Source organism: Pezoporus occidentalis, unplaced genomic scaffold, assembly GCF_034315485.1.
Source record: "Pezoporus occidentalis ecotype Australia unplaced genomic scaffold, CSIRO_AGI_Poc_V1 ctg68, whole genome shotgun sequence".
Taxonomy (NCBI): Eukaryota; Metazoa; Chordata; class Aves; order Psittaciformes; family Psittacidae; genus Pezoporus; species Pezoporus occidentalis.
Genome location: NW_026916030.1, coordinates 2,784,682 through 2,811,970, shown reverse-complemented (window position 1 = coordinate 2,811,970; position 27,289 = coordinate 2,784,682). Strand labels below are relative to the sequence as shown.

Here is a 27,289-nt window from a genome sequence, read left to right as displayed (position 1 = left end):
AAAGAACTGCAAACAATTCTCTATTTTTTGCTTCCATTTGGACTGGACAAGCAATTGCTTTTACATTGGGAAGAGAAGGCACTGGTCTGTAGGATCTGTTTCTGTCAGGTTATGCAGCTTTACCACATCTACTCCCATAAATTTTCTCTGTGAATGAATCCAAACTTCACATATCAACTGGAAATATGTGTTTAATAGCTTGATTAATTGTGTCTCTAGAATATCTATGAGAATGTTTATACTCATTGTTTCTTTTTAAGACTGGGAGGGTAAGAACCGAGTTCAATTATTAGGGAAGAAACAGCTTTTAGTTGGAAAAGGAGTAAAATTTAAATCATTCAAATAGCTTTGTAGCTGTATTGGAAGCAACTCTTTGTGGCGCGGGAGAAGCATCTTCTTTCAGGACAGGTTTCTGAATTCTGATCATATCATCCTATCTAAGTGATATGCAATTTTATGTTAAATGTTTTTTTTTGCTGATGTATATGGATCTCTGTGTTGACATTTAATACCTTTTAGAGGATAAATACTCTCAACTTTAGTATACACACTGATTTTAATCAGGTTGTATATTCTTGTTGCTAGTTCAGAAATTTATTTCTTAAATCCCCTTAGAATATATTGATGTACTTTCCAGCCCTAGGAATGTGTTCTTATTTAATATGTGAATTTATTCCAGCACATCTTTTAATTCCTGTGTTTGCAAAAAACCTCCTCTGTATTACCTAACAGGAGGAAACTTGGTATATGTGTTTTCCCAAAATTCTACGTAGAAATGCTAATGCAAAAAAGTCATTTACCTTCATTTCAGTGTCTCTGTGTTCTCATTAGCTTTCTTACTTTTCTACCAAATAGCCCACTGGACTTATAAAATCTCTTGCAGGCTTGCTGCTTCTTAATACTTGAGAAAATCTTGTTTTCATGTCAGGCTATCTGCTCCTCAAATCCTCTGTCATCCTTCTAATCTCCACCGTCTATCTTAGCCACTGTATTTTATCCCTATTGACTTCACAAGTTAAAATGCTACCTTCAGAAAAATACATGTTTGACTACACTAACTTCTTGAACCTTCCTGTAGCCCTATCTCTCATTTTCGCTTGTCAGATTCCTTTTTTGTTCAGGATTATGCGTGCCTTCTGTTACACTGTTATGGTTGCTCAAGTAGCCTCCATGCTGAGTCTAAGGATTTTAATTTCCTCACTTTTGACTTTAGGGTCTTTTTAACTAGCTTCCTCATTTTTTGTACAATCTCTCCCCTGAGGATGTTGAAGTTAATTATATTGTGGTCACTATTACTTAGTGGTTCAACTTTACTTACTTTATAAACTAACTCCTGTGTATTACTTGAGAGGCTTTTCTTGACTTAGTTCTTTATAGCTCTAAGATTAAAACAACTAACATACATATAAAAACATTTGTTTAACATCCTAGCAGAACTAACTGCAAAGTCTAGAAAAAGGTATGTACTTACAGGGAATTACTAACAAGGACCAATAGCATTTTTCTGACACTGGTGAAATGCAACCTAGTCTTCATTAACTATAAGACTAGAACAAATCAAATCAAAAAATAATGGCTTCATTCAGAGGCAGAGGTATAGGAACAGACTGACATCCCCACCATATCATCTGAGATACCACAAAGGGGTTATAACTAGAGTCAAAAGAGCATTTCCAGCAAGATGTTATCCCCATTGTAGAGAAAGGGAACATATTTGCTGGTTTGCAATGCTATCTGCTGCAGTTTACTATTGAAAGTTCCTCCACTGGGGAAGAGATTGGTATTTCCTAGCTCATGATATTACCTCATTACATCTTGATGTTGTGTAATTGCAGTACTTACATAAATAAAATTGACTTTTTAATGAATATAAAATGAGATCATGTTTAGAGAAGTGCACTTTGGCTTGTGGCTTTAGTTGTTTTGTGGTGGGGTTTTTTGTTTGTTGTTTGGTTTTTGTTTTCCCCACCCAATATGGAATGGAATCATTAGTGCCAAAGAATGATCAAAATAACATCTTAGAACTAAAAGAGCACTCTAACTTTTCTTAAATAATACTTAGAGCTTGGGAAGAAAGCTCTCATGTATTGTGAACCTGCAGTCTGTCAAAATAATGCTACATGTTTCAAAAAAATCAAGTAAACAACAGATACTCAATGACAATAAGCAGATAATCCTCCAGTTGGTCAGGAACCCCTAAATCCTAATAAAATGAGTAGGCTTCTTCCACAACCAGGTATTGGACATGAGGCACATCTTATTTGAACTTCTCAGACAAAAGAGGAGTACAAACATGAATGGACAGATCTGGAACTTGCTTACCCTTGTGTCAATCAGGGGTAACATTACTGATGTCTTCCGAACATCAATGCAGGAAAATCAGTAAAAGAAATCTGTGGGCCATGAACTCCATTTTACATATGCAAGTTCAGAACAGCTACTATCTGTCTAGCACTCACTGTTGGCAGAAAGGTGAGTTAGCATGTCATGCTTCAGCAATCATATGGAATTACACTAATATAAAGATTCAGTCCCCTGATATTTAATCACTGTTATGCTGTTGAAGATTGTAGTCGCTTGACTATTTGATCAATTTTCCACATAGCAATATGAATTAAATCTTGATTTTTAACATTATGTAGTTAAATTTTGATATAAACATGTACTTTCCCATTGTTAAAACAACCAGCTGACATCCCAGAAGTGCTATTTGATGTTTTCTTAATACCAATTTAAAAATAATAGCTTATGACAACATCTTGTCTGATGATATCTTAATAAGTAATGGCCCATCAATAGTTATCATGTTACCCCATACTATGGCAGAAAGGATAAACAGATTGCCAGTAGAAGGGCAGTGAAGCTGACACTGCCAGTGGTCTTTTGGTCTGTGGTGATCGGAGTGATTATATTTGAAGCCTGGCTCAAAACATGTTTTATTTTTATATGAAAAAGTTGTGGTAATTGCTCCTGAAAACTCAAGACAGACAAACCTGAAAAAAACCTCAGATCACATCAACTCTGAGATGGGAAAAGCTGAGGAAAACCATAGAGCTTACACCAATACTTCAGGCCAAGATTGTATTGGTTTTATTTCTAGCATGAGTGCAACAAAATATAAAACAATGTTTCAAATAATAAACATTACCAGGTTCGAAACAGGGGAAGTCTAGTATACAAGAGTTTAGTATCACATAAAGTAAGTAATTCCCTCTGCTCCAACAACTTATGTCTTGCTGTTCTGGATTTTTCCTAAGTATCCTTGCTCTTCCAGGCTCATTAGTAACTTACAGATACTTGAATGTGGCAGTCTGATTTTCATCAGTGATCTTATTCCTTTCAGCACAGGAGGGTTATCCTTTCTGTGACAAAAGCTATCACAGATATGAATAGCTATTTTCATACTTGGCTTTTTTTTTTGTGTGTGTGTGTAGCTGAAATCACACCATCATAGATTTTGCCTCATAAATCTGACTTTGCTTTATAAAGCAGTAACAGTACAGTCAGCACTCTGCCATCACAGCAAGGTGAAGAGAGTAACTTAGGTCAGTTGCTTCTTTATTATTGGCAGATGAAACAGTGTCTTCAGCAGCTGCAGAGCAAGAACCAGCTAGGCAGTGTGTTTTCACTATGAAGGCAGTGCCATTTGGAGAAGCCACTGCAAGAGGCATTTTGCTAGATGCAAGGAGGGACATACAAGCCACGAAGTAAAGCAAACCACTAAGTAGGTAACCTACTGTTACCACCTACTGTTATTTTAAGGCTGCTTGGGTGAAAATTTGGAGATTGAAATATGTATCAGACATTATTGGGAAACAAAACTAGAGTTCTGTTAGCTCTGGTAGATGGCAGGAAGAAGAGGATAAATACTGCAAAGCCAATTTCACCCAGTTGGAACTGTATTAAAACAAAGTTAGGATGAACACTGCAGAACCTCAGATGTCTCTTGGCCAAAACAGGCACTTAGTGTTTTCAGAAGATGTGATTGTTTCTGCTGTTTGACACAGTATTAAGTGTTCTCTTTGAAGAAGTGCACATTTGATAGGGGCAAGTTGCAGAGGGCCAATGTGGAGCTGTTTCCTCCAGTGGAAATTCTGGGTTTAATGATATTCTTTATTTAATCCACAGAATCAGGCTTTTTGAATGATACTTAATAAAATTATTGTTATTCATCATCGCTTTCCTCACCTTCTTCTCTAAATTTTTTTCTTTAGTCTATCTCCTGGTATCTCTGGTAACTTACATACATGTATGTTCATGGCCAAGCTTGATGCGTGGGTGTTTGTCACGATCACTATGGGAAGTGACTCAAACAATGGAAAGAACTGAAAAGATTTTCTGACAGAAAAATCACTGCACAGTTAAAGACAAAGAACAGAGAGTTCTGGCAGACGTTTTGGTACTTTCCCCAAAAACCTAATTAACCAATTTTTGATAATCATAAGAAATTCTCATGTGGGAAAATGCAACACATGAAAGACAGTAGCACAAGGAAATGTTCGCCATATTTAGATCTCCTTTCAATATAAACATAAAGAGGTCATTTCAGGTCAGTCATCCTGTGCTCTTTTCTTTAGGGGAATGAGTCTCCAGCATGGCTCTTTATATTAAAGGATTTCATGGGCCTGAGTTATAGCTATTGCTATAATCACAGGTATCAGAACTAAGAATAGTTATTTCTCTACTTCTTTGTGAATGGAGAATGAAAAGGTCATTCAGTGTATGGCACTTCAAACACTTAAAAGGGAAGGTATTTTACAGCTTATTTAGATTTTTAAAGGAAGCCTACAGAGGGTGGAAGCAAGGACGGGTAGCCTGAGACAAACACAGAGAAACTGTCCAAGCAGACAGGGATAAAGTTGGGAAAGCTAAAGTCCTGATAGAATTAAATCTGACCAGGGACATCAAGGGCAAAAAGCAAAGCTTCTATAGGTATGTTGGTGATAAAAGGAAGACTAGAGAAAATGAGGGTCCTCTCTGGAAAGACATGGGAAACCTGGTTACCTGGGACATGGCAGAAGCTGAGATACCCAACAACGTTTTTGTCTCAGTCCCCACAAGGAAGTGTTCCAGCCACACCACCCAAGTTGCAGAAGGCAAAGGCAGGGATTGAGAGAATGAACTGCCCACTGAGAGAAGTCCTGAGGAGAAGGACTTCTGGTGGTTGATGAGAAGCTCAGCATGACCTGGCAATGTACATGCTTCTCCTCCCCTACTCTGCTCTTGTGAGACCCCACCTCCAGTACCGTGTTTTCTACCAGCCTGTGATTAAACGGAAACTCCATGCCATGAAAGGATGCAGTGGATTCTAAATTATACATGGATTTAAAAGCCCCTGAAAAAAATAATGGAAGAAAAATCCCCTGAAAGCTACTATATAGTAGCACGTGTGGCTGAGAAAGTGCATTAATTTATTGAAGGCTGGGAGAGGATGCTACATACTTCCATATTCTTACACTCTTCCTTAAACAACTGCTAGCATCCAGTTCTGGAGACAGAATTCCTTTGATTTAACTCATTGGTTATGTCCTTATGACTTATTGGTTGGGGTTTTTTTTTCAATTTTTTTGCTTTCTCCTGTGTATTCCAAAGATTAGTTGCACTCTGTGTGATTACAGGCTATTGTTTCTTAATTTCTAACAAAAAACAAGTGGATGTAACCCATTTCAATCCATACCAGTACATAGCCTGATTTAGACATTTTGCTTGTTTCAGGGCATAAACTAGTGTCTCTGAAGGCTAACCAGCTTTCCTAACAACACCCTATGAATCACAGTAAGAACAGGCTTCTTTCTAAAGCAACATATGTGAACACTTCTGGCGGCTGTTTGCACATAAGATGGGCCAATGACCTGATCCATAACTTATGAGGCATATTGTTTGATAATGACAAGAATTACAAGCTTGAAGTTCATAAAATAACTTGTGCTTCACATCTAAAAAGTTATCTTTAATAAGCTTTCTATGAGTTCATGAAAATTGGTATTTTCCTAATGTTTAACCTCTGAGAAATTTCAAAAACCATACATGAAGATTATAATCAATATTATTCAGGTAGCAGTATATTCTCTTTCAAAGCATAACCTTTTAGGTGAAGCTTAACTATTGATTACTAAATGGCACTATTTCTTGCCATTTCCATTGGCTGAGATGTATCTGAGAGAATTTCCTAAATAAATCCACATTGGAGCATGCTTCAGAAGGGTTACCACTGACTGGGAAGAAAGAGTTAACTGTGTTTTTATGCACATTTGTTGCTGTGGCTGCATTACATATTAAAATATAGGTTCAGACACATTCACCCAAATCCATCCTAGAGTGCACAGTGGATGACCTCTATTTCTCTGGTACTGAACTAAGACTTTCTGGTCAATCTGGAAGCATCCTGAGGCTTTCATCAGTCTTTTAATTCCTGGATTATTTTCTTCTGCCTAAAGTTTCCCTTCTGCTTCCCTTTTGTTTGCTCCATCTCTTCTGGGAGGGTGATTCACAGTTAATCAGCTCATGTATTCTGAGACATTCAAAAATACTGCTCTGTGGACAGGCCAGCAGGCATTGCTGTCCCCCTTGTGTGGTTAAACCCTACTCTTTCCTTAGGGGCTTCACTGTCTCTGCTGCCCTGTAACTGTTACACAATAACGACCAAAGCATTGGACCAGCTGCAGACATTAGTGCCATAACTGCAGGAAATGTAATTTGGGATACCTAATGAGCAGGTTCTTTACATAAATACACCAGGAAAAACTCAATTAAAAAAAAAAAAATCTACACAAATTAACGTTAGGCAGATAGAGAGAAAAACTTCCGCAGTTGAACAGGGACATCTACATTCTGTTTAACGTTTTTGTTTTCCCATTATCTTTTAGCACTTTCGTACAGAAAAGATGATTTTCACAATTTTAACAAATAGTTAAATATTCAGTCTCTAGTTAGGTGAAATTTTGCATGAATTCTCCTATTTTATCATTGTCAGCTGGAGGGTACAAGATGTGCTCTGTATCCATGGACTGGACACTGGAATGTACCTGACTTTACATCATATAAACATTACTTAACAACAACTTAAAACATCAGTGTGTTACTAGCACTGTTCTCAGACAGAAGTCGAAAACACAGCACTGCATCAGCTACTAAGAAGGAGAAAAATAACTGCTACACAAGAACCCAGGACAATACAAAATAACATTAGAGTGTACCATACTAATTCCATACTAAGTGCCTGTTTTATGCTTTAACTAGAAGAAATTCTGGTCACTCATCCTCTCCTTACCTTTCTGGTTTCCTGTGTCTCAGCATTACCGGATTTACAAGCTCACACTTTTTTATTAGGCAGCTTTTAAAATAGAGTTTCCACAGACTGGATTTGCAGTGTTCATGTTGCCAGACACACTACTGTGTCTTCTCTAGCGAGGACGGAATCTGACAATTTTCCATTCACATTCCTATTAATTTTTATTAATAATATTCCTCTCTATTAACTGTGAGTTTGAGATAAGTCATCCTCTTCTGAAGATACGCTAACATACTGTTTTTCAGTTTATCTCACGCTTATCACATAACGTCCTGCTAAAAAGTTTCAGTGTGCACCCGCACATTATCCAGGTTGATGAACAGGTAGCAACATGGGGTTGCTGTTGTAACTTCTTCCTTTAGCGGTAGGAAAATACACTCATTGCAAATCAGTCACCTCCAAAATAGATGTTTCACTGAGGCACATTTAAAGGAAAATACAAAACACTATTTTTACAAGGCATTTTTCCTGGCATTTGTTAGTTATCAGCGACTAGCATGTTATCCAGCAAACTGGATAAACTTGAGTATCCAGTCCTCTCAGTCTAGTTCTTGAAATCCAATGTTTACACCTTGTTTTCTCCATGTTGGGGTGAATGCGTACTTCCTAATCATTCATTTGCTCTGTGAGAGGGTTTAAATTGCTCATTTGAATCACCATTTTACTCTTTAGTATGTCCAGTCTAAAAACTATCACATGTAAACCAGTTCACTATTCTTGCATACTACATTGTCTCCATTAAATATTCAGTAGATCTGTTCATATTAATACGTTTCTCAAAACTTTAAAAAGCACACTAAACAGAAGAGACCAAAACTAGAACTGTGAGTCTCTGCTTTACCTCCTATGTTTAATGTCAATCCATTTTCCAAAAAGAGTGATGTTTGGGTTTTGGTGTGAGTTTTTTTTCTCTTGCTTGAGTTATTTTATACTGCACCAGCATTGTATTTACCAGCTTCTTTATTTTTTTCCTCATTACTGACCATGGTGTTTTGTTGTTTAGTTTTTTCTTTTGTAACCATTTAACCAATACTTCTATTAACTTACCTTCATTTGATGGTTGTATGTATAACCCTTAGTGTACTGGTTTATTTAAAGGGGAAGAATATCCCTGGTCTCAACACAGTAGTTTTGGTTAAAAAGCTACTTCATACTGATACTGGTATTTCTGTATGAGACAGGGAACACTGATAGGGGTCACCTTTATATAACACATGTCAGGGAGCATCAAAACCCTAGGGACAGCTGCAGCTGAGGGTGATCACAATGCAGGATGGGCAAACAGCAACGAGGCATAGCCCAGCAGAAGAGCTAGGTGGCTGAGCTGGAGTGCTGACAGCAACAGATCCTTATGACAGTCTTGTGGCCGCCAGACAAAACCAAGGTAACAGGTCTAAGGTCAGCCAAGGAAATCTAGACAATAATTCAGGGCTGGCTACAGGTACAGCTACACAACTGAATGGTGAGGTCTGAGCTTACGTAGGACTCTTGTGGCAGAGGGCATGAGTGGAAGGCTGTGGTGGAAGCACCTCAAGTACTCAGATGAGTACTAGAAACACTCCTCATCTACCCAAACATCTCTTTGATAACTGCGAATAAATCTTCCAGGACTTTTTGCATAAAGGTTTACCGTATTTTGTACTTGTTACTTGAATAAGCATGATACGATTTCTCCTACCCAGCCTCTCTGGGGAGCAAATGGGACATAAAAGTTATCTTAGATAGGATATTCTCTCTCCTGTCTTTTTAGCTGACTAGCTTCTTCAGCCAAGAGGTTGGCTCCCACAGTGATTTTCAATTTAGAGGTCTTTTTAAGCCAAACTTCCAATCTTTTTATTCCCTACTGCAGACCAACTCTAACTCTACAAAGTTAGTTGTTAAATTACACCAGAAATTGTCCAAACCTTCCTGAAAACCTCCTGTAAAACATGTTTAATAAAATTGTTGGGTACCTGTTCTTGATCCTGTTTCCCAACTCCAACATGGCACATTTCAAAATCTCTCTCACTGCAATTTTAGAGGCAATGTAAGCTTTGTTTTCAGCAGACTGCACTTCATCTCTCCTTCGTTTCTTTGTGAGAAGTCTCCAGTCCCCTTTATGGCCCTACTGGGGCTTGTAATTCTTTCTAGCCATCCTTTGCTGCCTTTTTAGCCACTTTGGTTTCTGTGACCAACAGTGCAAAAGGGTTCTATCATCACTCTGCAAGAGCACCATCCCACAGTCCCTCTTTCTGCCTTCTTTTCTTTGACTTTTTTCATCCCTGGGCACCAGACACATACAATGGGCCTGGGACTCCATTCCAGGTCTTGCCAGGCTGGCTGCTGTCGCTGTGGGGATGGCTCACCTGGATGGGCTTTCCAGGATGGACATTCCTGCTCCTCATGTGCTCTGGATACCAGTCCTCAGTGAGCTGCGGGCTCTGGATCACGCTTTGTGGCGCGTTTTGGCCCAGGCCACGGTTTAATTCCCAAACTGGGACGCAAGGCGCCATGGCAGTCACAGACACAGCTCCCCCTCCACGCCCGGCTGCTGGAGGGCAGTGTCCCACTCAACCCCATTCCCCGCGATCCTGCTCAGTGTGGCTCTTGGCTGCCTTTTAGCCGATTTTTAGTCGCCTTTAAGGCGCTGAGCGCGGCTGAGGAGCGCTGCCCCCCCCCAGCCGCAGGACACCCGCCTGAGGCACCCTGAGGCGGGAAGGGGGGACAGGAGGGACTCCGCACGCGCGCCGAGCGTGCGTTGCCAGGCCAACACGGCGGGGCGCGCGCCGGGCTCCACGGCGCCCGCCGGCAGCTGGCCCCGCCCGCGAGGCTCCCGCCGGACTACAGCTCCCAGCAGCTCCCGCTCCGCGCCGTGACTCGGCTGAGGCGACGGCGGCGCTGGGCGGGATGGAGTGAGGGGGCGAGCGGCGGAGAGAGCGCAGCCCACCGAGCCCCGACCCCCTCCCCCTTGCCTCTCTCTGGTCCGGGTCTATGCGGCCCCCCAGAGACCATGGGATCCAGGATCAAGTGAGTGCCCCTCGGAGCTCTCCAGTCCCGCTCGCAGGCCCTCAGGAAAGCGGGAGGGCTCTGGAGAGCGAGAAGGGGACTTCCCCGCCCTCCGTCCAGCTCCGTGTGAGGCCGCGCGGGCGAGACCCCGGCCCAGCCTGAAGGCCTCGGGGTAGGGCGAGGAAGAGGGGGAGAAAGAAAGGGGGAAAGTGCTTTTCACCCCGCCAGGCCAGCTGGCAGGCCGGGGAGGGAGGAGGCGGCGGGGCAGAGGGCCTCACTCCCCAGCTGCCTGGGCGGGGAGTCCCCACGCCGTCGGGGGGGGGGAAGTCGCTTCCCGCCTTCAAACTGCACACTGGGTTGTTGTCGCTCCCGTTCTCCCTATCTTCAGCTCTCCGTGTGGCAGCGGATAGGGGCAGGCTGTGAGGGCAGGTTGAGTGTTATCGGTGCAGGCCTTGAGGAGGATTGGGGCTGCTGGAGTGGGAAAGTCTTCGTGGCCAGCACCGGTGAACTGTTTTGGGGTGTGGTGGGTTGAGAGAGTTCAAAGCCTCCTTGCCTAGAGTGCGCCGAAGGAAAGATGGATAGTCTAGCTATGATATCTTGAAAGTGTGTTGGCAAGGGGATTTGGGGGGAGAAAAGTGGTGCAAGAGGCTAATGTGTTGGGCCTGCGGATGCATGCCCTCAATATTTTTTCAATTTTCATAAAGCTGGGGGCTGATTTGTTGGTAAGCCCTGCTAGTATGTTTGGTATTGTTACATTAACGATCTCAGTTTGTTCATGTGCCATTCCAGGCGAATTCTGTTCCTCTGAGACAGGTAGAGGTGTAATAAAGCTATCACCAAGCAGGGAGTGCTGACATCTTTGTGCATGAAAGGTGTGATAGAGTGGAGAGACCCAGTTAGATTGTATTTTATTCAGCAGTTTCAGTAGGTGCTGTTGAGCAATTGCTTTTCCTTCTTCAATACAGCATTCTTCAAGATTACACAGGGCTTTAACTTTTCACCTCTTGTTTAACTCGAACATGAGACTGGAGGAGACATAGTTTGTAGCAGCTTTAGTGTGGTGACACATCTTCATGTTCGCAAGCCCACAGGCTGAATAGACATAAGTGTGTGTCTATCCAGTCAGGTGTTTTAGGAAGACGTAAGTGGATAATGAGTGCTTGTAGTGATACCACTGAGATGATTGGTTGGTTCTGGAAAGCAATCTTCCTTCTTCAGGAGACACTGTGGGGATAACTTTTGCGCTTTTCTGGTGTATGGGTTCTCAGCTGTTGCTACAGTAAATGAAAGAGAAGCTAGTTAAACTCTTAGCTTACATTGAACTACAGGTAAAATCTAAAATGTGTTACTATTTTGACAGCAGAGCAGGCAGTGTCTGTAACTTGCACTTTCAGATCATAGTAGTGGTCCCCATTGCTTGGGTCACTTCAAGATTATGATCTGAAATGACGTATCATGATGACCTTATCTTAAAGCTATTAAAAGGCTGATGCTTACTTAACATGTAGTTTCTTTTGTGTACTTACTGAATCCACAAGCTATGCTTGCCATTTTGGGGGTTTTGGTTGCTAATTCGACCTTTAATGGCTTTGCATATGCTTTGTTGAATGTGAATGTAATTACTCAGATGAGACACTTCAGCTGAAAACCTTCGGGTGGGTGTTAGTGAGATGTAGCAGTCAGAAGTATCTGTTACAGCCAGTGGACTTCAGGACTTTTGCTGTGCAAAGTCTTTCAGTGTGAACATGTCTTTGTCACCAGGAAAAAGACATGATAACCCTATATAAACATAGCTTTTCGTTCCTCTTGGACTTTGTGAGAAAGAATTTTGACCAGTGTGTGATTAAACAAGACTTTGTCTTGAGCAACAAGTAATAAATTGCGTTTTTGCACTTTGGACAGAACTTTGTGCCCATGTAGAGTAAGGACAATATTTCCAAACAATCTTGAAATGTATAAAGAATGAGTGAGCCTATATGAGTAAGAGGCTTTTCTGATATGCTCTTCTGAGCTGGATGTTTAATCCAGCAAAGGTTTTCAAGTTGATAAGTAGTTCCTTTATTGGGGCAGGTGGGAGCATGAATGAGAGAACTCTTTTATGATTGGGTATGCTCAGGTATGCCCCCTTTGGTGGTGTCACCAGTATGTTGTAGCCCTAGCAAAAATCCAGTAGTCAGATCTGTTGCTTGTTGCTGTTGATTGATAATTATGAGAGATATTAAACTCCTTGGCACATGATCACTTGCACACGCTGTCTGCATGAAACCTGGACATATGTGTCAGTTAAATTTTTGATGGATTTTTAGTAATGAGTCATTTGAATGAAAGATCGCTTAGAGAAAATTATCAGTAGCTGCATCAGACTGACGTGAAAGAAATCAAGAGATTGCCAGCAGTCCTGTAAACTTTTGGCTTGTGTATAGCCGCAGGCGACAAAAAGGTAAATTGAGTGTTGGATGACACTGTTGGGTTAAGCTTCATGTTGGAGCATGTCATACGGTATGTGCAAGGCACTCTGTGCCAGTGAGGTAATGTAAAATAGGCATGGAGTTAACCTGGCTGCTAGTGCTTCTTGGTAGCCTTCAGTACTCAAGATGTTACGAGAGAGAGAGAGGAAGAAAGGATTCTTTTTTTAATGTCTTAATATCAGTCTGTTCAGCAGAGTTGCATTGCATCCTGAAAAAATTTGACATGTTCCTTTCCAGAGGTAGTTGTATTTCAGTGATGATAGAAGAGATCCCTCATATTAATTTGGGAATCCTTTCAGATATTTAACATGAAGTTTGCTATATACTGAAATGTAGTATTATCTACCAAGGGAATACCAGGCAGAATAACTTAAATGTATGGAAATGAATCACAGTTTGAGGTGCAGTTTCTGAATTGAATTAGCAGTTACAGCTTTCTGCTAATAATTTTTTTCTGCAAGAGTTGAGCAACTGAGTCTTGTTACGAGACAGCTAATTATCAGGCAGTGTCAGGCTCTTCTCTTATGCCTCAGTTTTTAAGTAGAATGATACTTTCTGTCATAAGTGCTATAGATATTGTAAATGGTACATATCTCTATGTAAAATAGAAGTTCTTATGGATTGCTTTGATACTAAAGCTACTTCTACATCAAAGAGATTTTAAGTAATTATACACAAATTTATCACAAATGCATTTTTTTCTCATAGAACTGCTTCCTAAATTTATATTTAGAAAAAAATCCTTAAATTATCCAGTTATCAAATATATGGGCTACTATGTATTTTTGTACACATTTTGTACGTATATATTTTTTAATTGCATCTGTATGTTCACTTGATGACTGACCATGGATCTTTAAGTGATTATTGTGAGGAAAGAAAACTCTGTGTGTTTGTGTTTAAGGGTATAGTGCTGTGGATGATATCTGTGGGTTGAGGTCTTAATACAATGCACAGGTGCTATCAGATGCAGGTTATTTTAATAGTCAACAAAATGGACTGCAAAATATACATATTCTTATGCATGTTCATGCTATATTTGCAAACTGTATGAAGTCTCATAGTGACTTGTTGCCTTAATTCCACTGCAAAATTATAGAATACACAGAATTCAACAATGACTTCATTCTCATGCTGAGGTGTTGGCTGCTTGAATGCAGCCTTTAATACTAAGTTTCTGACTTGGCAAAGTTACTTTAATTTCGCTGTTCATAGAAATAAGTGGATGCTTGTCATGGAATATTAAAATACAAAATATGATGTCTTTTTGTCTGAAATTTTTGGTATATAGTATGTGCTCTTGCCAGCTGTGTTATATGGTGTTTTTACAAAAAAAATTTGAACAAAGACTCTAGCATAATACTAAAAAGGTGTTTGTTATTTTATCCATTAGCTGTAAGAAGATTATAAAATTCATAAACTTTTAATTAAGGAAATAGGGCGCTAAAAATAGAAACATGAACAAGGAGGGTAAGATAAGGCTGCATGGCAGTATACATGTAAGGAGAAACACATTTCTGGTGTTACATGGCTGTCATTTCATCCTCATCCTGTACCATGATTTTAGGAATATAGCTGAGAATCTCCATATTCAAAGCAGAATATATGCAGCAACTCTTAAGTAGCACAGACAGAATTATGCAAGTTTGTTTTATAATTTAAAATAATAGTTGATTTATTGATTTTGGATTTCTCAGAACCTATGAGTATAGTTATCTGAAAAATGGATATTTAAATCAGATGGGAACTGGTGGCAAATTAAATTAACGTTCATTGAATTGTGAACCATTGTTGCTCCTGAGAGATGCTCTGTAAAACTGCAGAGCATGATCCTGTGCTACTGAAACCAACAGTAGCTTTTCTCTCGGTTTAAATAGGTGTGGGGTTTGGCTTAGAGCCACTTGAGTTATACTAAATGGGCCTGTGGCATGGTTAGAAATGTTTTATTTAATCCCTTTTGGTGTTAAAGTAGGATTGAAAATAATAGAAATTCTCTGAAAAGTAGGCTGAAGTCCTTGACATGTTTATATGTTTGGTTTGAGGTGCTGGGTAAGATGAGTTTTATTTTTTAAATGATTATTCAGGAAGAATTCTAGCATGTATATATATATATATATGGGATTTGTCATAATTTTCATCCTTAACTGTAAGGAGGCTAACAAAATTCACAAGTTAATTATACCTCAGCCATTTTCTAATGTTAGATAGTTTACATTAACACCTAGGAGACAATATTATCACTGTACAAGCAGCCATAAATTTAGAGCAGCAATTATGCAATTTTCATTCGTGGTTTTAACCAGAAAGTCTAAGAATAAAGTGTCACATGTTGAGACTTACAAAATCTTTATTTCAGTAACTAAACAATTGCAGCCCAATGTGTGATTCTCTTTAATCTCATAAAAAATTTTGGAGTAGCTAAAATTGTTAGAGTCAGCAATTTGACTCAAAATATGCATGCTTATATAATCACCTGCTGCCTTTACATGGTTCTTATGAAATGTAATTCCAGAGCTTCACTTCTGGAGTTATATTAGTGAAAACTGGAAATGTACGCTTAATGTTTTGTTGTTTTCAAATCTCAGACTCATTAAGTTTTAGCTTTATCATTAGCTTTTAACTTTTATTACTGGTGTATTTATAACTGTGGAGCAGAATAAGTCTCTTTCTTCAGCTTCATTTACATTTTGTAGCTGAATTTGGTATAATTTTTGACTATCACACCTGTTTCCTTATTTCATGTGCATGTGGAAGCTCTCTGGATTTAAGATTCTGGAGTCTCATGAGGTGAAACCTTGTGCATTTGCAACGTTCTTCAGCATGGCCTTTTTTTGACAAAGAAGTAGAAATATTTTGACAGGTATTAAAGGGTGGAGCTGTCTTCACCCTAAAGACAGCAGCTGAAGTTTTCCAGTCATGTATGCATAAAATGACTTTGCATCCTCTCGACTGCAGCTTCCTTTTTTCTCTTCTGTCCTGAGCAAATGGGTGTCATGAAACCAAACTCAAGGGTCACAGTAATGATAATGTGAATCTGTGTTGTTTGTCCTGTGTTGGACAATGCAACTGTTTTCAGTTTGGTGAAAAGGGTATTCAGGATTCCTTTGTCTTTTAAATCCCTGTATTTAGCACATAAGTGATTTATTTTCTTATTTGAAAGTAAAGGTGAAATAAAAAGAACTTGCTTTTGCAAGTTGGTCATGTAATCAGAATTACTGTTGTGGCTAAAAGCTGAAGTAAGTGTTGTTTTTCTGTCTGAGTAACATTCTGAAATGTGATATAGAAGGCATGGGTTTATTTTTCTGGCAAAGCTCTGAACCATAGGCCTGTGGTATTTTAGTATCTAGAAATGCAGACTAGTCACAACAATGACTTAAAGGTTGTGTGTGCTTGATTTCTATTGTTCTTACCTGTCTTCCTCTGTAGAAGTTTGTTAGACACCCTGTTCATACCAACTCATCTGAGTTGTCAGTTGTATCTTGTTACAGACTAGTAAAGCAGAAAGATTTGATGTGAAACCATCACAGACGATAGGTCCAGAAATTTAGTTTATTGTGAGATATGCATTGTTAGAACCCTTTTTGACTGTGTAGTAGAAAGTACACTTGGAAAAAAAAACTTAATGTGCTAAACACTGGGTTTTTTTTTTTCCTTTCAGGCAAAATCCGGACACTACCTTTGAAGTGTACGCAGAAGTCACCTACTCGGGAATCAGTTGCGTTGGGAAAGGTACTGTTTTGCACTGTAATTCTATCTATTTATTGGCTAAACCTATTCTTAAGAACCACGGACTTTGAAATAATGAGGCATATTTAATACTGTGCTGTTCTAGCTTTTAAAGATCCCTTAATCACTGGTTCTGTGGGATCTTTCACATTTAGGACTAATAAGGAGAAGTTTTTGTCTCCGTCCCTGGTTGTGGGCAGTTTTCTTTGACTGTTTTGCCTTTTTTATTTGTCTTTTAAAATAGAAATAACTCTTGATTCATTAAGTTGAAAAAATAAATGTATTTCAGACTTGTATTTGCTGCTTATAGAAGGAATGGGTAGTTTTAAAACAAAAAATACTCTCAAATTTCTTGTGCAGAATTTACATTTGCTTCCTCTTTCTTACTTGCTACAGAAGTACTTTTATCTGTTCCCAGGATTTTTCTCTCGATCAGATGCTTTTATCTAGAAATAAGGCATGAATACAGCATATGATTTGATTATCTATTTTTACCAGACATTGTTATTAATCCATAATTATGCAAGTATTTTTTTGAATATTTTTTCTGGCAAGTATTCCTGTGTTTGTGCTAGAGAAGTCTCATAACTGCTGAAATCAACATGTAAATATACCTTTGAATTTTTGATGGTGCTTCTTTCTAAATCTGAGGGATTTGGTCAAATAAGCAGGAAAACCAAAGGCTGAAACTTGTAATCTCAGAATTTAGTTTAAGATGCTGTTTTGTGAGATCAGTCTCTAGAATGTTATGAAAAGGGGTGGAGTAAAAATTAAACCATGATGATGAGTCAACAGATACTGAAGTAATATTTCTTCTATGAAGTTATCATGTGTATATTGTACATATGTCTGTCCAGTAGAAAGGATTTTTGTGTTTTCTCAACTGGAAAACCACTTACCTCCTTTTATATTTGTATTTGTTACAATCGACGAAAGTGGAATAGCTGCTACTCTTTCCTTTACTGCCAAGGCCTCCATAGGAGTTGTAACTGGAATACAGTCTTGGCTTCTCCTACTGCTATATGCCATGAAGACTATTTGATGTAACTGCAGGAGCCTTTTTAATAACTAGTCTTTGTTTCTGCACATCTGACCTGGATTCTAGTGCCAGAAAATCCGAACAAATTTGACCATAAACATTACATTGTACAGTACTAGTGTCTGGGTATAATCTTCTCTTTGAAGTTTGTTTGCATCCCCCTGGAGGGATTAGTTCCCTGCTGTGGGAAGGTGGGTTAAAAAGCACGGAAACTACTTTACAGGTTTTTAATTGGAGAATTTAGTATACATTTTGTTCTATAAACCAACTGATTTTGTGGGAGTTTCTCTTGGTTGTGATTTTAGGTTTGTTGTATGCACTTGTAGGTGCAAAATCATAAGAAAATGTTTTTAGTGAGTAAAAAAATGTTCTAGTAATTGCTTTTACAACTCGCGTATTCTGAAGTTGATTCTCCCTGAATAATTTTTTAAAAGATCTTTCCCAACCAATTGTTATATATTTAAGAACCACTCTTTATTTTCAGATTTGGGTATCCCCAGATATTCTGTCATATTCTAAATGAAAGCTGTGGTTTGGTTCTCAGTGTCAGCTGTCCTTAACAGCCATTCAGTATCCTGGGCAAAGGGCCATTCTAGAAATACAAACCTAGAGACCTCCATGTGGTCTTTTCTAATTCTTGGTAGAAAACCAAAAATATATATCAACTTTTGGGCTGTTTTTTTTTTTGCAGTCAGTGAATGTATGTTACATGGCAAGCAGCAGTTATTATTAAGAAAAGCAAAATGTATAAAAGGTGTATAAGGAGAAAATTATCAGTTTTTTAAAAAAAACCTATTTCTTCCCATGTAATGGATCCCAAAATTAATCAAGACAGCTGGTTTTGAAGTTTGTGTGCTGTTCATCACTGACAGTGCTCTTAATTCTTGTATCAGTCTTCTGGCATGGTTTTGAGGAGAATGAATTGCTCCAAAGCTGTGACAGCCCTAGTGTGGGAGATTGTGTGGCTTGTGGGATGGTAAAACATGCCTCTTGTTGTATTCAGAAGTTTGTGTAGCTGTGGTTGTTAAACCCCAGCCAGCAGCTGAGCACCACGCAGCTGCTCACTCCTCCCTGCTGGGATGGGGGAAGAATCAGAAGAGTGAAAGTATGAAAGTAGCAAAGGATGTTTTCCATGTGTCTGTTAAATATCAACTGAAATTAATCTTTAGTTCACTTCATGTTGCTGTAAGGGGAGATACGCGTGTTATTTACTATTTATAATTGTACATTCAAGTAGTTTTACTGCTCCCGTAATTGTTAATAATCTTGGCTTATATGTTTATTTGGTTAATTACTTTTGAAATAAATGAAAGCAGCATTATCCATTGACTATCATATAGAATCATAGAATCATTTAGGTTGGAAAACTCCTTTAAGATCATGGAGTCCAACTGCTAACCCAGCACTGCCAAATCCACCTCTAAACCATGTCCCTAAGTACCACATTTGCATGTCTTTTAAACACCTCCAAGGATGGTGACTCCATCATTTCCCTGAACAGCCTGTTCCAATGCTTGATACAGAAGGCTCCCTCTTGCTTACCAAGATAGTGGACTGCAGAAGGTAAAAATCTGTTCTGGGCTTCAAGAAAGACTTCAGTAAACTGGAACAAGTTCAATGGAGGGCCACCAAGATGGTGAGTGAGCTAGAGTACTTGCACCATGAGGAGAGGTTCAGAATGCTGGGCTTGTTTAACCTGGAGAAGACTTCAGGGAATCTGAAGAGTAGCCTTCCATACCTAGGAGGAATTCATCAAGATTAGATATCCAGGCTCCTTAAGGTAGTGCGTGGCAGGACAAGAGGCAATAACAGACTGAATCAAGAGGCGTTTGAATTGAGTATCAGGAATGTGTTCATCATGAGGACAGTCAAGAATTGGACCATGTCACTCACAGAGTTTGTGCAATCTCCATCCTTGGAGGTTTTCAAGACCCAGCTGGATCGCAGCCTGAACAACCTCATCTGACCTTATGCCTGGCCCTCCTTGAGCAGGAGGTTGGACTAGAGACCTCCCAGAGGTTCCTTCCAGCCTGAATTATCTGATGATCATAAGATCTGATTCCTAGAAACAAAAGCTTCAGGAACATCTGGAGGATGTTTTGTGTTCTTAATAAGGTATGAAGAGAAAAACTTCAGTGAAACCAAAGAAGTTGAAAAAGCAAACAGTGTTTTATTCCAGTCCAGGCAGAACTCTTCCAAACCACAATGAAATGTGTGAACTGTGGAAGGAAATGATCCCTAGATCAGCCCAGCTGTGGTCTCTCTGTCCTTTCCCCTCTAGATTGTTTAGAAATAATGATCATCTGTGCACAGCATTGGTGATTTGTGTTTTTCTGGCACATGAAGTCTTTGGTACGTTATAGAATTCCAGCATTCAGTTGTATCTAAAAGCTGTGGTTTCTGCTTTTTCTCTGTTCTGTCCATAGACCTTCTTTGGGGACTTACAGATTTATTTCCTTTTTTTTTTTTTTTTTTTTTTTACTGGGTCACTTTACGTTAATGTGTATCTTTGTTTTGAGAACTGTGAAGCAAGATATCTGCAGCTGTGACCAGCAGCATTAAGATGAGCATTTGTTATTAAGAAGGTATTTCCTTGAGGAAAAAGACAATTGCCAAACCATTTTTTTCACGTTATGATTGTGATTTCCATGGAAGCTGGGAATTCCCCTTAGCTAACTGAATCTAAGTTAGTGGTGTGGTTTGTTTGTGGTTTTTTTTTTTTTCCTTTAAAAGAATATTTGACTTCCTAAAATTGAATAAAAATACAAAACTGCTTTCTTCAGTTTGTTCCCACTTTTTTTTTTGAGGGGGGGGCTGTCTGGGATTCAGAATTTCTTCAATTAGTATTTCAGTGATGCTTTCATTCATGTTCTAATTTTCAGTTTCATCAAATAGCACTGTTCTCTTGTCCATATCCTCCTATAATAACATGGTGATGTGTTCTCACCAAACATCTAGGGCAGCAAAACTGAATAGAAAGAATGGAGTCTGCATCTCTACAGTGACAGTACATGGAACTTATCTAGGGAGAAATATGTGGTGTGTGTGTCAAGTCTTAAGTATGTCAAGCATAGGAACTTTGCAAGTCCAGTGCTTTTCACCAACTCCCACATACTTTGAGGAAGAGAGGAAAAAGTAGTCATGGTTTTATTTTTAAAATGGGATATTATTGTAGGGAAAATATTGACTAAAACTTAGAGTGTTCTCTGATTCTTTCAGGTGAGTGCTGGGTAACGACTTGTGACTCAGAGGAAAAGGTGCAGTTCCAAGGTTAATGCAGAAACCTGGCTAATAGGCTGACTTAGGCTAAATAGTTTTAACAGGTGCCTTTTGTGCAGTGGTATAACTGGATGGAGTAAGTTGCTAATACTGTACACATGGGCATGACTAAGTCAGCTCTTAGAGTATGTCTGTTTCAGCTTTGGCTTTCAACCACTCTAGTTGAATAGAAAGATTGTTAGGACTTAAAAAAAAAAGGATAACTAGGACAAATTCCAATTCACATATAGGGCTTCAATGTTCTATAGCCTATGTGGTGGGTTTCTGTCTTTGCTGTTATGCTTTTATTGCTGTGTAGTTCCTGCAGTAGGAGAAGTTCTAGCTTTCCTTGTCACTTTGATACAAGGAGGCCATCTGCCAGTCTGGGTGTATTGCTTTTAAAAAAACACAGCCAAACAAAAAAACTTTAGAGATTCTAGAGGTTTCACTGTTAGAACTTGACCTTCAGGAATTTGATAGAATAGAGCCTCAAAAATTGCAAATAGAGGGGAATAATAATATCGTTTATTGCCCAGAAGATACCAGTAGTATAGTCTGGATGTAATCTATAATTGCATTAGTTTTGCCTTTCTGCTGTGATACTTAAGTAACTTCATGTAAAGGAAAGGAAAATGCATTATATGAGGTTGTTCTTCTAATGGAGGGCTTGGGTATTTATCATGGCATCTCGTAGTAAAACTTCACAGAAATTGAGGTAGTGAATTACAAAGAACTTGTATTGTTTCTTGGACTAGTTAAAATTGCTTCAGTTAGCTTAAGCACTTGTAGAAATTCAGTCCTGTACTACTGACTTGCTGTATGCTTGCAAATGGAGTGCATTGGAACTGCATGTCCTTTTTTTAAACCTGAGCTGAAAGATTTTGTTTTTTTGAGATGCAGAAGTAGAAATAGTCTCCTTGCAATTTTAGTTTAAATACCTGTATAAAGAAAGTGAAAACATGCTATTTAGCAAATATTTCTTTTAACATTTATCAGAAGTATGATGTGATCAATTCAAGGATCTTGCTGGACCTAAGCCAAAGATCCTCTCTTGTTAGATGGGTTTGCAAGGAGAATTGTAGTCTAACTGTCAAACTGTTCATGTAGAAAAAGAGAATTTGTTAGTCTAAAGTAACCGATCAAAATAGACTCTGAAGTATGAACATTTGAAAGTAAATGCTCACAGAGTAAGACACCCCCTTACACCCTTGTCTGAGAGGACGTAGCATGCCTTTGTATAGGGCTTTTGTGTTCTCGCCAAAGCAGACAGTATAGAAGTATGTCAAATCTGTAGCTTTACCATGTAGTGTGCCAAAAGGCCTTTCTCTCCAAGGACCTCATCTTTCATCTTTTTGTGAGTGTAGCATAAATTCTTGCTGTGTGTTCAAGGAAAAAGCTAAAATGGTTTAGCACAGCTAAAGGATTTCTTTCTTTTTTTTTAAAACCCATGGTAAGTTAGAAGCCTAAATGCAATAGCATGGACAAAGTGTAAGTGTATTAGAGTTTAACAAATGTTCACTGGATTAGGAAACGAAATATAGTTTATACGACTTCTTTTATGACAGAATTTGAAAGGTCTTGCTGTAAGACTCACCATGTGCTTCTTTCTTTTCTCGAAAACATACCACTAAGTTGAAAAGGGAGATGAATCTTAGAAGGAAACTATTAACTCTGAGGTAGTTTATCATTGTTTGAGAGAAAGGATGAGATTTGCATTTGAATTGGCTCTGAGAGTAGCATGTACTACTAATCTTGTTCCTACTAGAAGCTTGTGAGTAGTTTAAGTACTTCCTTCTTTACTTTTCATGTTCTAGCCTTGTGTTGTAATAGCTCTTCCCCTTCCTCCCCCCCTTCCTAGTACATCACAAATGTTATAACTTAAACTAATCGAAGTCCTTAACTCTACTGGGGAAGTCATGATGTGCCCTAAAATTATTCTACAGTTGTCACTGTGGTTTCAATGATAGGACTTCGACAGATAGAGAGAGCTAGTGGGTTTCTTTCTCTGCAGAACAGACACACTGCTATTCCTTATCGTTACCTTTTTGTCATAGGTTATATGCAGCACCTCCCATACAGATGAAGTATTTTCTTGAACAAAAGCAAAGTTACTGGAGTAGGATTAAGTTCTGAGTTGGTCATTCAGAAGTCTGTAAATCTTTCTTGTGTGCACCTCTCAGAGTAACCTTTATTATTTTATGGTGAAAACATTTTCTTGGTTGAAGTTTGCTGTTCTGTATTGAGAAATAGATAACATACTGAAAATTTAGGAATAACAAAGGAAGTGTGAAGCTCAGATCTCTTTCCATTAAATAAAGTTTTCTGTTGAACATATACTGTAATTGATGTATGTCAAGTTTTCCTGTTCCATCTTTACAGTATTATGTTGCTCCAATGAACTTCCTATAGCAGGAGTGAAAAAGTATCCAAATCTAACTGGATAGGCAGTATTTGGGAATTCTAATTCTCTTAAGCTGCTGCTTTGTTTTTCTGTTTCCATTTGATTGCTTTTCTTCTAAGTACAAACAAGATGGAAGCTTTTCACAAAGAACTTACTGGGACTGCAGTGCCCAGATCAAGGAAGTAGCATGGGCTGAACTGTGTCTTTTGAAGACAGTTGACAGCTTGGCTTTTACAGTATAAATGAAATCTATAAATCAGTTTGAAGAGAAACTCACTTTATGAAAAGATAATAGAATTTGTCATGTTCCAAGTAATCACAAATTTTATCTAATGCATTTTGAGGTGTGTTATTAGCTGATGATACTGGATTTAATAAAACCCCCAAATGTTAATATCAAGTATAATTGAATGTTCTTCAATTTCTACAAGTTATTTTGTGGGAAGAGATCTGTTTGTTCTTTTTGCTTCATGCTTTAACCACTTCTGTCTACAGTCTTTTCTATTTCACAAGTATTTACTAATCTGCACTATATTGCTACTGCTGGCACTGTTTAACTAGACAGAAGAATTCAGCACAGAAAGTCTCACTCACAAGACTTTAAACTCTTTTGTTGATTTATATTTTTTTAAAGGAGCTTGACATCTTCATCAAGTTCACAGTGGGCCTGCTTTGTTTGCTTTCTCTTGAATGCTTGATAAGATTTTTTCTTCTATTGTTTTGTGCAGCAAGGACAGAACTTGCCATGGCTGAGGTGGTTTTTTTGTAAATCCACAATATGGTCATTGTCTGCTGCTGAATAATTGTGACTGCTTTTTGTACAACCAGAACTAAGGCTTTGGCTGTGAACAGATTCCTTCTTAGCGTGAAAAGAGACTAATCCATGTAAATACAGCCCCAAAATAAAGCTTTACAGAAAAAGGGAAAGGCTGCTAAGCAGGAGGGCAGAGGTCAGCAATTTAACCTTTAACCTAACAAATAAGAAGCATGAAAGTTCCCGAATTGGTTTACAAAGGCAAGCTCCTGTGATCTGTCAGTTTTTCTTTTCATGATAGAGTTGGGTGAGAAAACTGACTGACAGCTAGTGCCTTTTTAACTGCAGGTTGAAATTAACTGCTAAACTGAAACTTTTCTAGGGTGCTTTTTTAGTGGTTTTAACAAATTACTTTCATTCACCAGCTGTACTTAAAATTTTCCTTGAATTTACAGAGCAGTTTGAGTGGTGGCTCTTTTAAAGAGTTCTTGAGAGACTCAATTTAGATACCAAATACTGAAACATTTAATATTTCAGCATTTGAAGCATTTAAGAATTTGATGAAGCACTTGTTGCGATTAACTCTCCATTAATGTGCTCCTTTAAGAGTAGGGCTGTTATTCCAAGAACTGCAAACAGATTGTACTTTGAATAGGGTCAAAAAGTTATTAAAGGGGGTGTGTGTGACTGACTTTATTTAAGGGAGTAGTTTTAACTTTAGTTCATTCTCAGTCACAAGAATTTCCAAGGTGGTTTGTTTTGATTGTCTTTATTTAATCACAACAGGTAATTTCATTAATGAGTGTTAACTTTTGCTTACAGCTTAATGCATCTGCAATCAGCTGTTAATCGAGAGAGAGACATTTCTGTAAAGAACTTTTAATTAGAGTGTCATTCAGATGACAAAGAAACAAAGTAGTAATGACTTTAAAGTAGACTCCTGTAGGTTAAGAATAGTGGTTTTGGGGGGTTTTGTAAGCACTGTTCTAGAAATGACTGACAGTTGGTCCATCCACAGTTGTACTGATACTCCCTATTAGTGTTTCTAATAGAAATACTGGAGTTTAGAAATTGTGTCTGTGTTCAGGCTGTTAACATTCAGGTTGGTAATTCTACCTAGAGCACTACTTTATGTTTGATGTGCAAGCAAAGCAAATTTGGCAAAGCAAAAGATGACCTAGATCTATTTTTATTACTGGCTCTTTTTGTAGTGGTAGTTCCTTGCAAGAAGAGAATGTAAACTCTAATTCAAAAAGAGACCTATCAGAATGGCCGAGGCAGTATTGGTCTGCTTCTCTTTGGTGTGATACTTTATTGTCATGAACAAAAAGAGACATTGTCAAGTTTTCTTGTGGGTTTTTGTTGTTGGGGTTGGTTTTTGTTGGGTGTTATTTGTTGGGTTTTCTGGTTCATTATCTGTGAACAAGGTGTATCTCCTGCTCTCCACTGGATTCTGTCTTTGGATAGAGGTGAGGGAAAGCTTCTGAACCCTGATGGAGGAGTAGAGAGGTTTTTGGCCTTGCTGAAACTACCAAGTTTTGGTAAACTGTCAAAATTCCAGATGCTAACAGATTGTTGGCTCTTGGGAAGATGATTTGTATGTCTTTTTTTTTTTTTTTAAATAGGATTTATTTGATGGAAGAGTGGAGTAGAAACCAAGGAAGTTGATCTGCAATATTAAGGATGATAACCTTGGATGGAGGGGTGGGAACAAAAACCTGGCTGTGATAATCAGTTATCTGGAACGGGTTAAAGTCTGGATGGTTCATTTGTTTACCCTTCTTTGGGGATTAAAAAAAATCCCAGCAACAACAAAACATAGAAAAAACCAAAGCCCACCAAACAACCAAAACCTCAAAACACCCAGTATTTAAAGTTGGTTGTGATTTTTGTGAACTCTTTCATGTCTGGCTATTGGTGAATGTTTTCTAATTGATCAGCTAACAAGTAAAATCAAGTGATGTATACTCTCAAATAAGAGTCAAATAATACAAGACTGTATAGAAGCACCCTGCAGAATCTGGGTGGAAAACACCAGTTAAAGATGAGGAGCAGGAATGAAGGGTCCTATATTTACTGTGCCAAAAATGTGTGGTCTGCCCCAGACTTCGTCAACTATTACAGTATTTACACATAGGGAAGGAATGGGGGAGAAAGAACCCCAGAACTTCCAGTGAGTACCTTTAAGGTTGTATCTTAGATACTGTAAACAAAAGATTTTTCATGCTTAGAATTTGTGCTAGGGTTTGAAATGGTGGTAAAATGAAATATGCTCACAACTCCCATTGCATTCTACTGGGATTAATTGGATCCCATCTTTAGTTTCTTTGAAAGGTATTTGCATTGCAACTACATGAGTATAAATAGTGGTAAACTACCTTTTTAAAAAATTGATTCTTGCGTTATTTTGTCTCTTAAGTAGATAGTTACTCTTCACATACGTGTAGTTGACTGAAAGATACTTTTGGGATCTTCTGTTCCAAAGATTGTAAAAGCAGATCATCAGGTCTGTGGTAAAACACCTATCAAAAACAATTAATAGACTCAAATCCATTGCTAAGATGTGAAGACAAAACAGCTGATGTAAGTATCTCAGTGTAGGTGGACAGTAGAATCACACTTCTGACTTTTCATATTTGTAAACTTCCTATATAACTTAATGTTATTTAAATCATGTGGTTTATCTTTTTGAAGATACTGTACTAAGACAGTGCAAGTAAGTAGGGAAAGATACTGAGATATGAGAAGCAGCTGAGAACTGAAATTAGCTTATGCTGTCTGTTCAGTAGAAAAGAGATGGTAGAACAGAACTGGCCTGTTGTGAAGGGCAGGATCAAATTGTAATAAAACATGGCAGAGTGGAAAAAAACCCACCTCCACTCCCCAGACCAAATTACAAACCCCCAAACTTACCTTTGTGTTTTGTGTGAGATTTTCTTCTAAAGTTACTCCTCACTTGCACCTAAAGCAGTGCCTGGTTTTAGCTGATAATTGCCTGTTGATCATTCACTCAGTTTAATTTGAAGAAGAGTTATCAAACATAGTAAAAGATTTTAAAGGATAAACGTTTCTCTATTAGAGCTATAACCTATGACCACAAATGCATTAAAATTAATACTTACAATAAGCACAGACTAATATGTTGATCTTATCTCATTTTATCTAGAGGTAATATTTGCACATGGAAAGATATTATAGATGTGTTTATTTTGCCTCATTGTGATTAATGTTCTGCTACAGTAAAGATAATGTTATATTTGTCCTGTGTATTTGCTGCTTTTACTTGATGGCTTAAATGCCTTCTGTTTGTGATAATCTATCATCAGCTTTTGTATACAATAGTATTAAAAATTGTTTTGATTATGGT

The 27,289-nt window shown here is 38.3% G+C and overlaps 1 protein-coding gene across 8 annotated transcripts in view; it reads left to right on the top strand.

Annotated features, from left to right (window-relative positions):
- Positions 1-10,115: 10,115 nt before the first annotated feature.
- Positions 10,116-27,289, top strand: part of DENND1A (DENN domain containing 1A) — a 189,512-nt gene continuing 172,338 nt past the window's right edge. For 3 of the 8 annotated variants that reach the window (XM_062641012.1, XM_062641014.1, XM_062641013.1), the window contains exons 1-2: positions 10,120-10,297; positions 16,403-16,473. In XM_062641012.1, coding sequence (XP_062496996.1) covers positions 10,281-10,297; positions 16,403-16,473 — 88 coding nt within the window. In that variant the 5' untranslated portion in view covers positions 10,120-10,280. Of the gene's footprint in view, positions 10,298-16,402; positions 16,474-27,289 lie in introns of all 8 variants that reach the window. The other 5 variants (XM_062641017.1, XM_062641016.1, XM_062641011.1 and 2 more) reach the window with 3 other exon arrangements.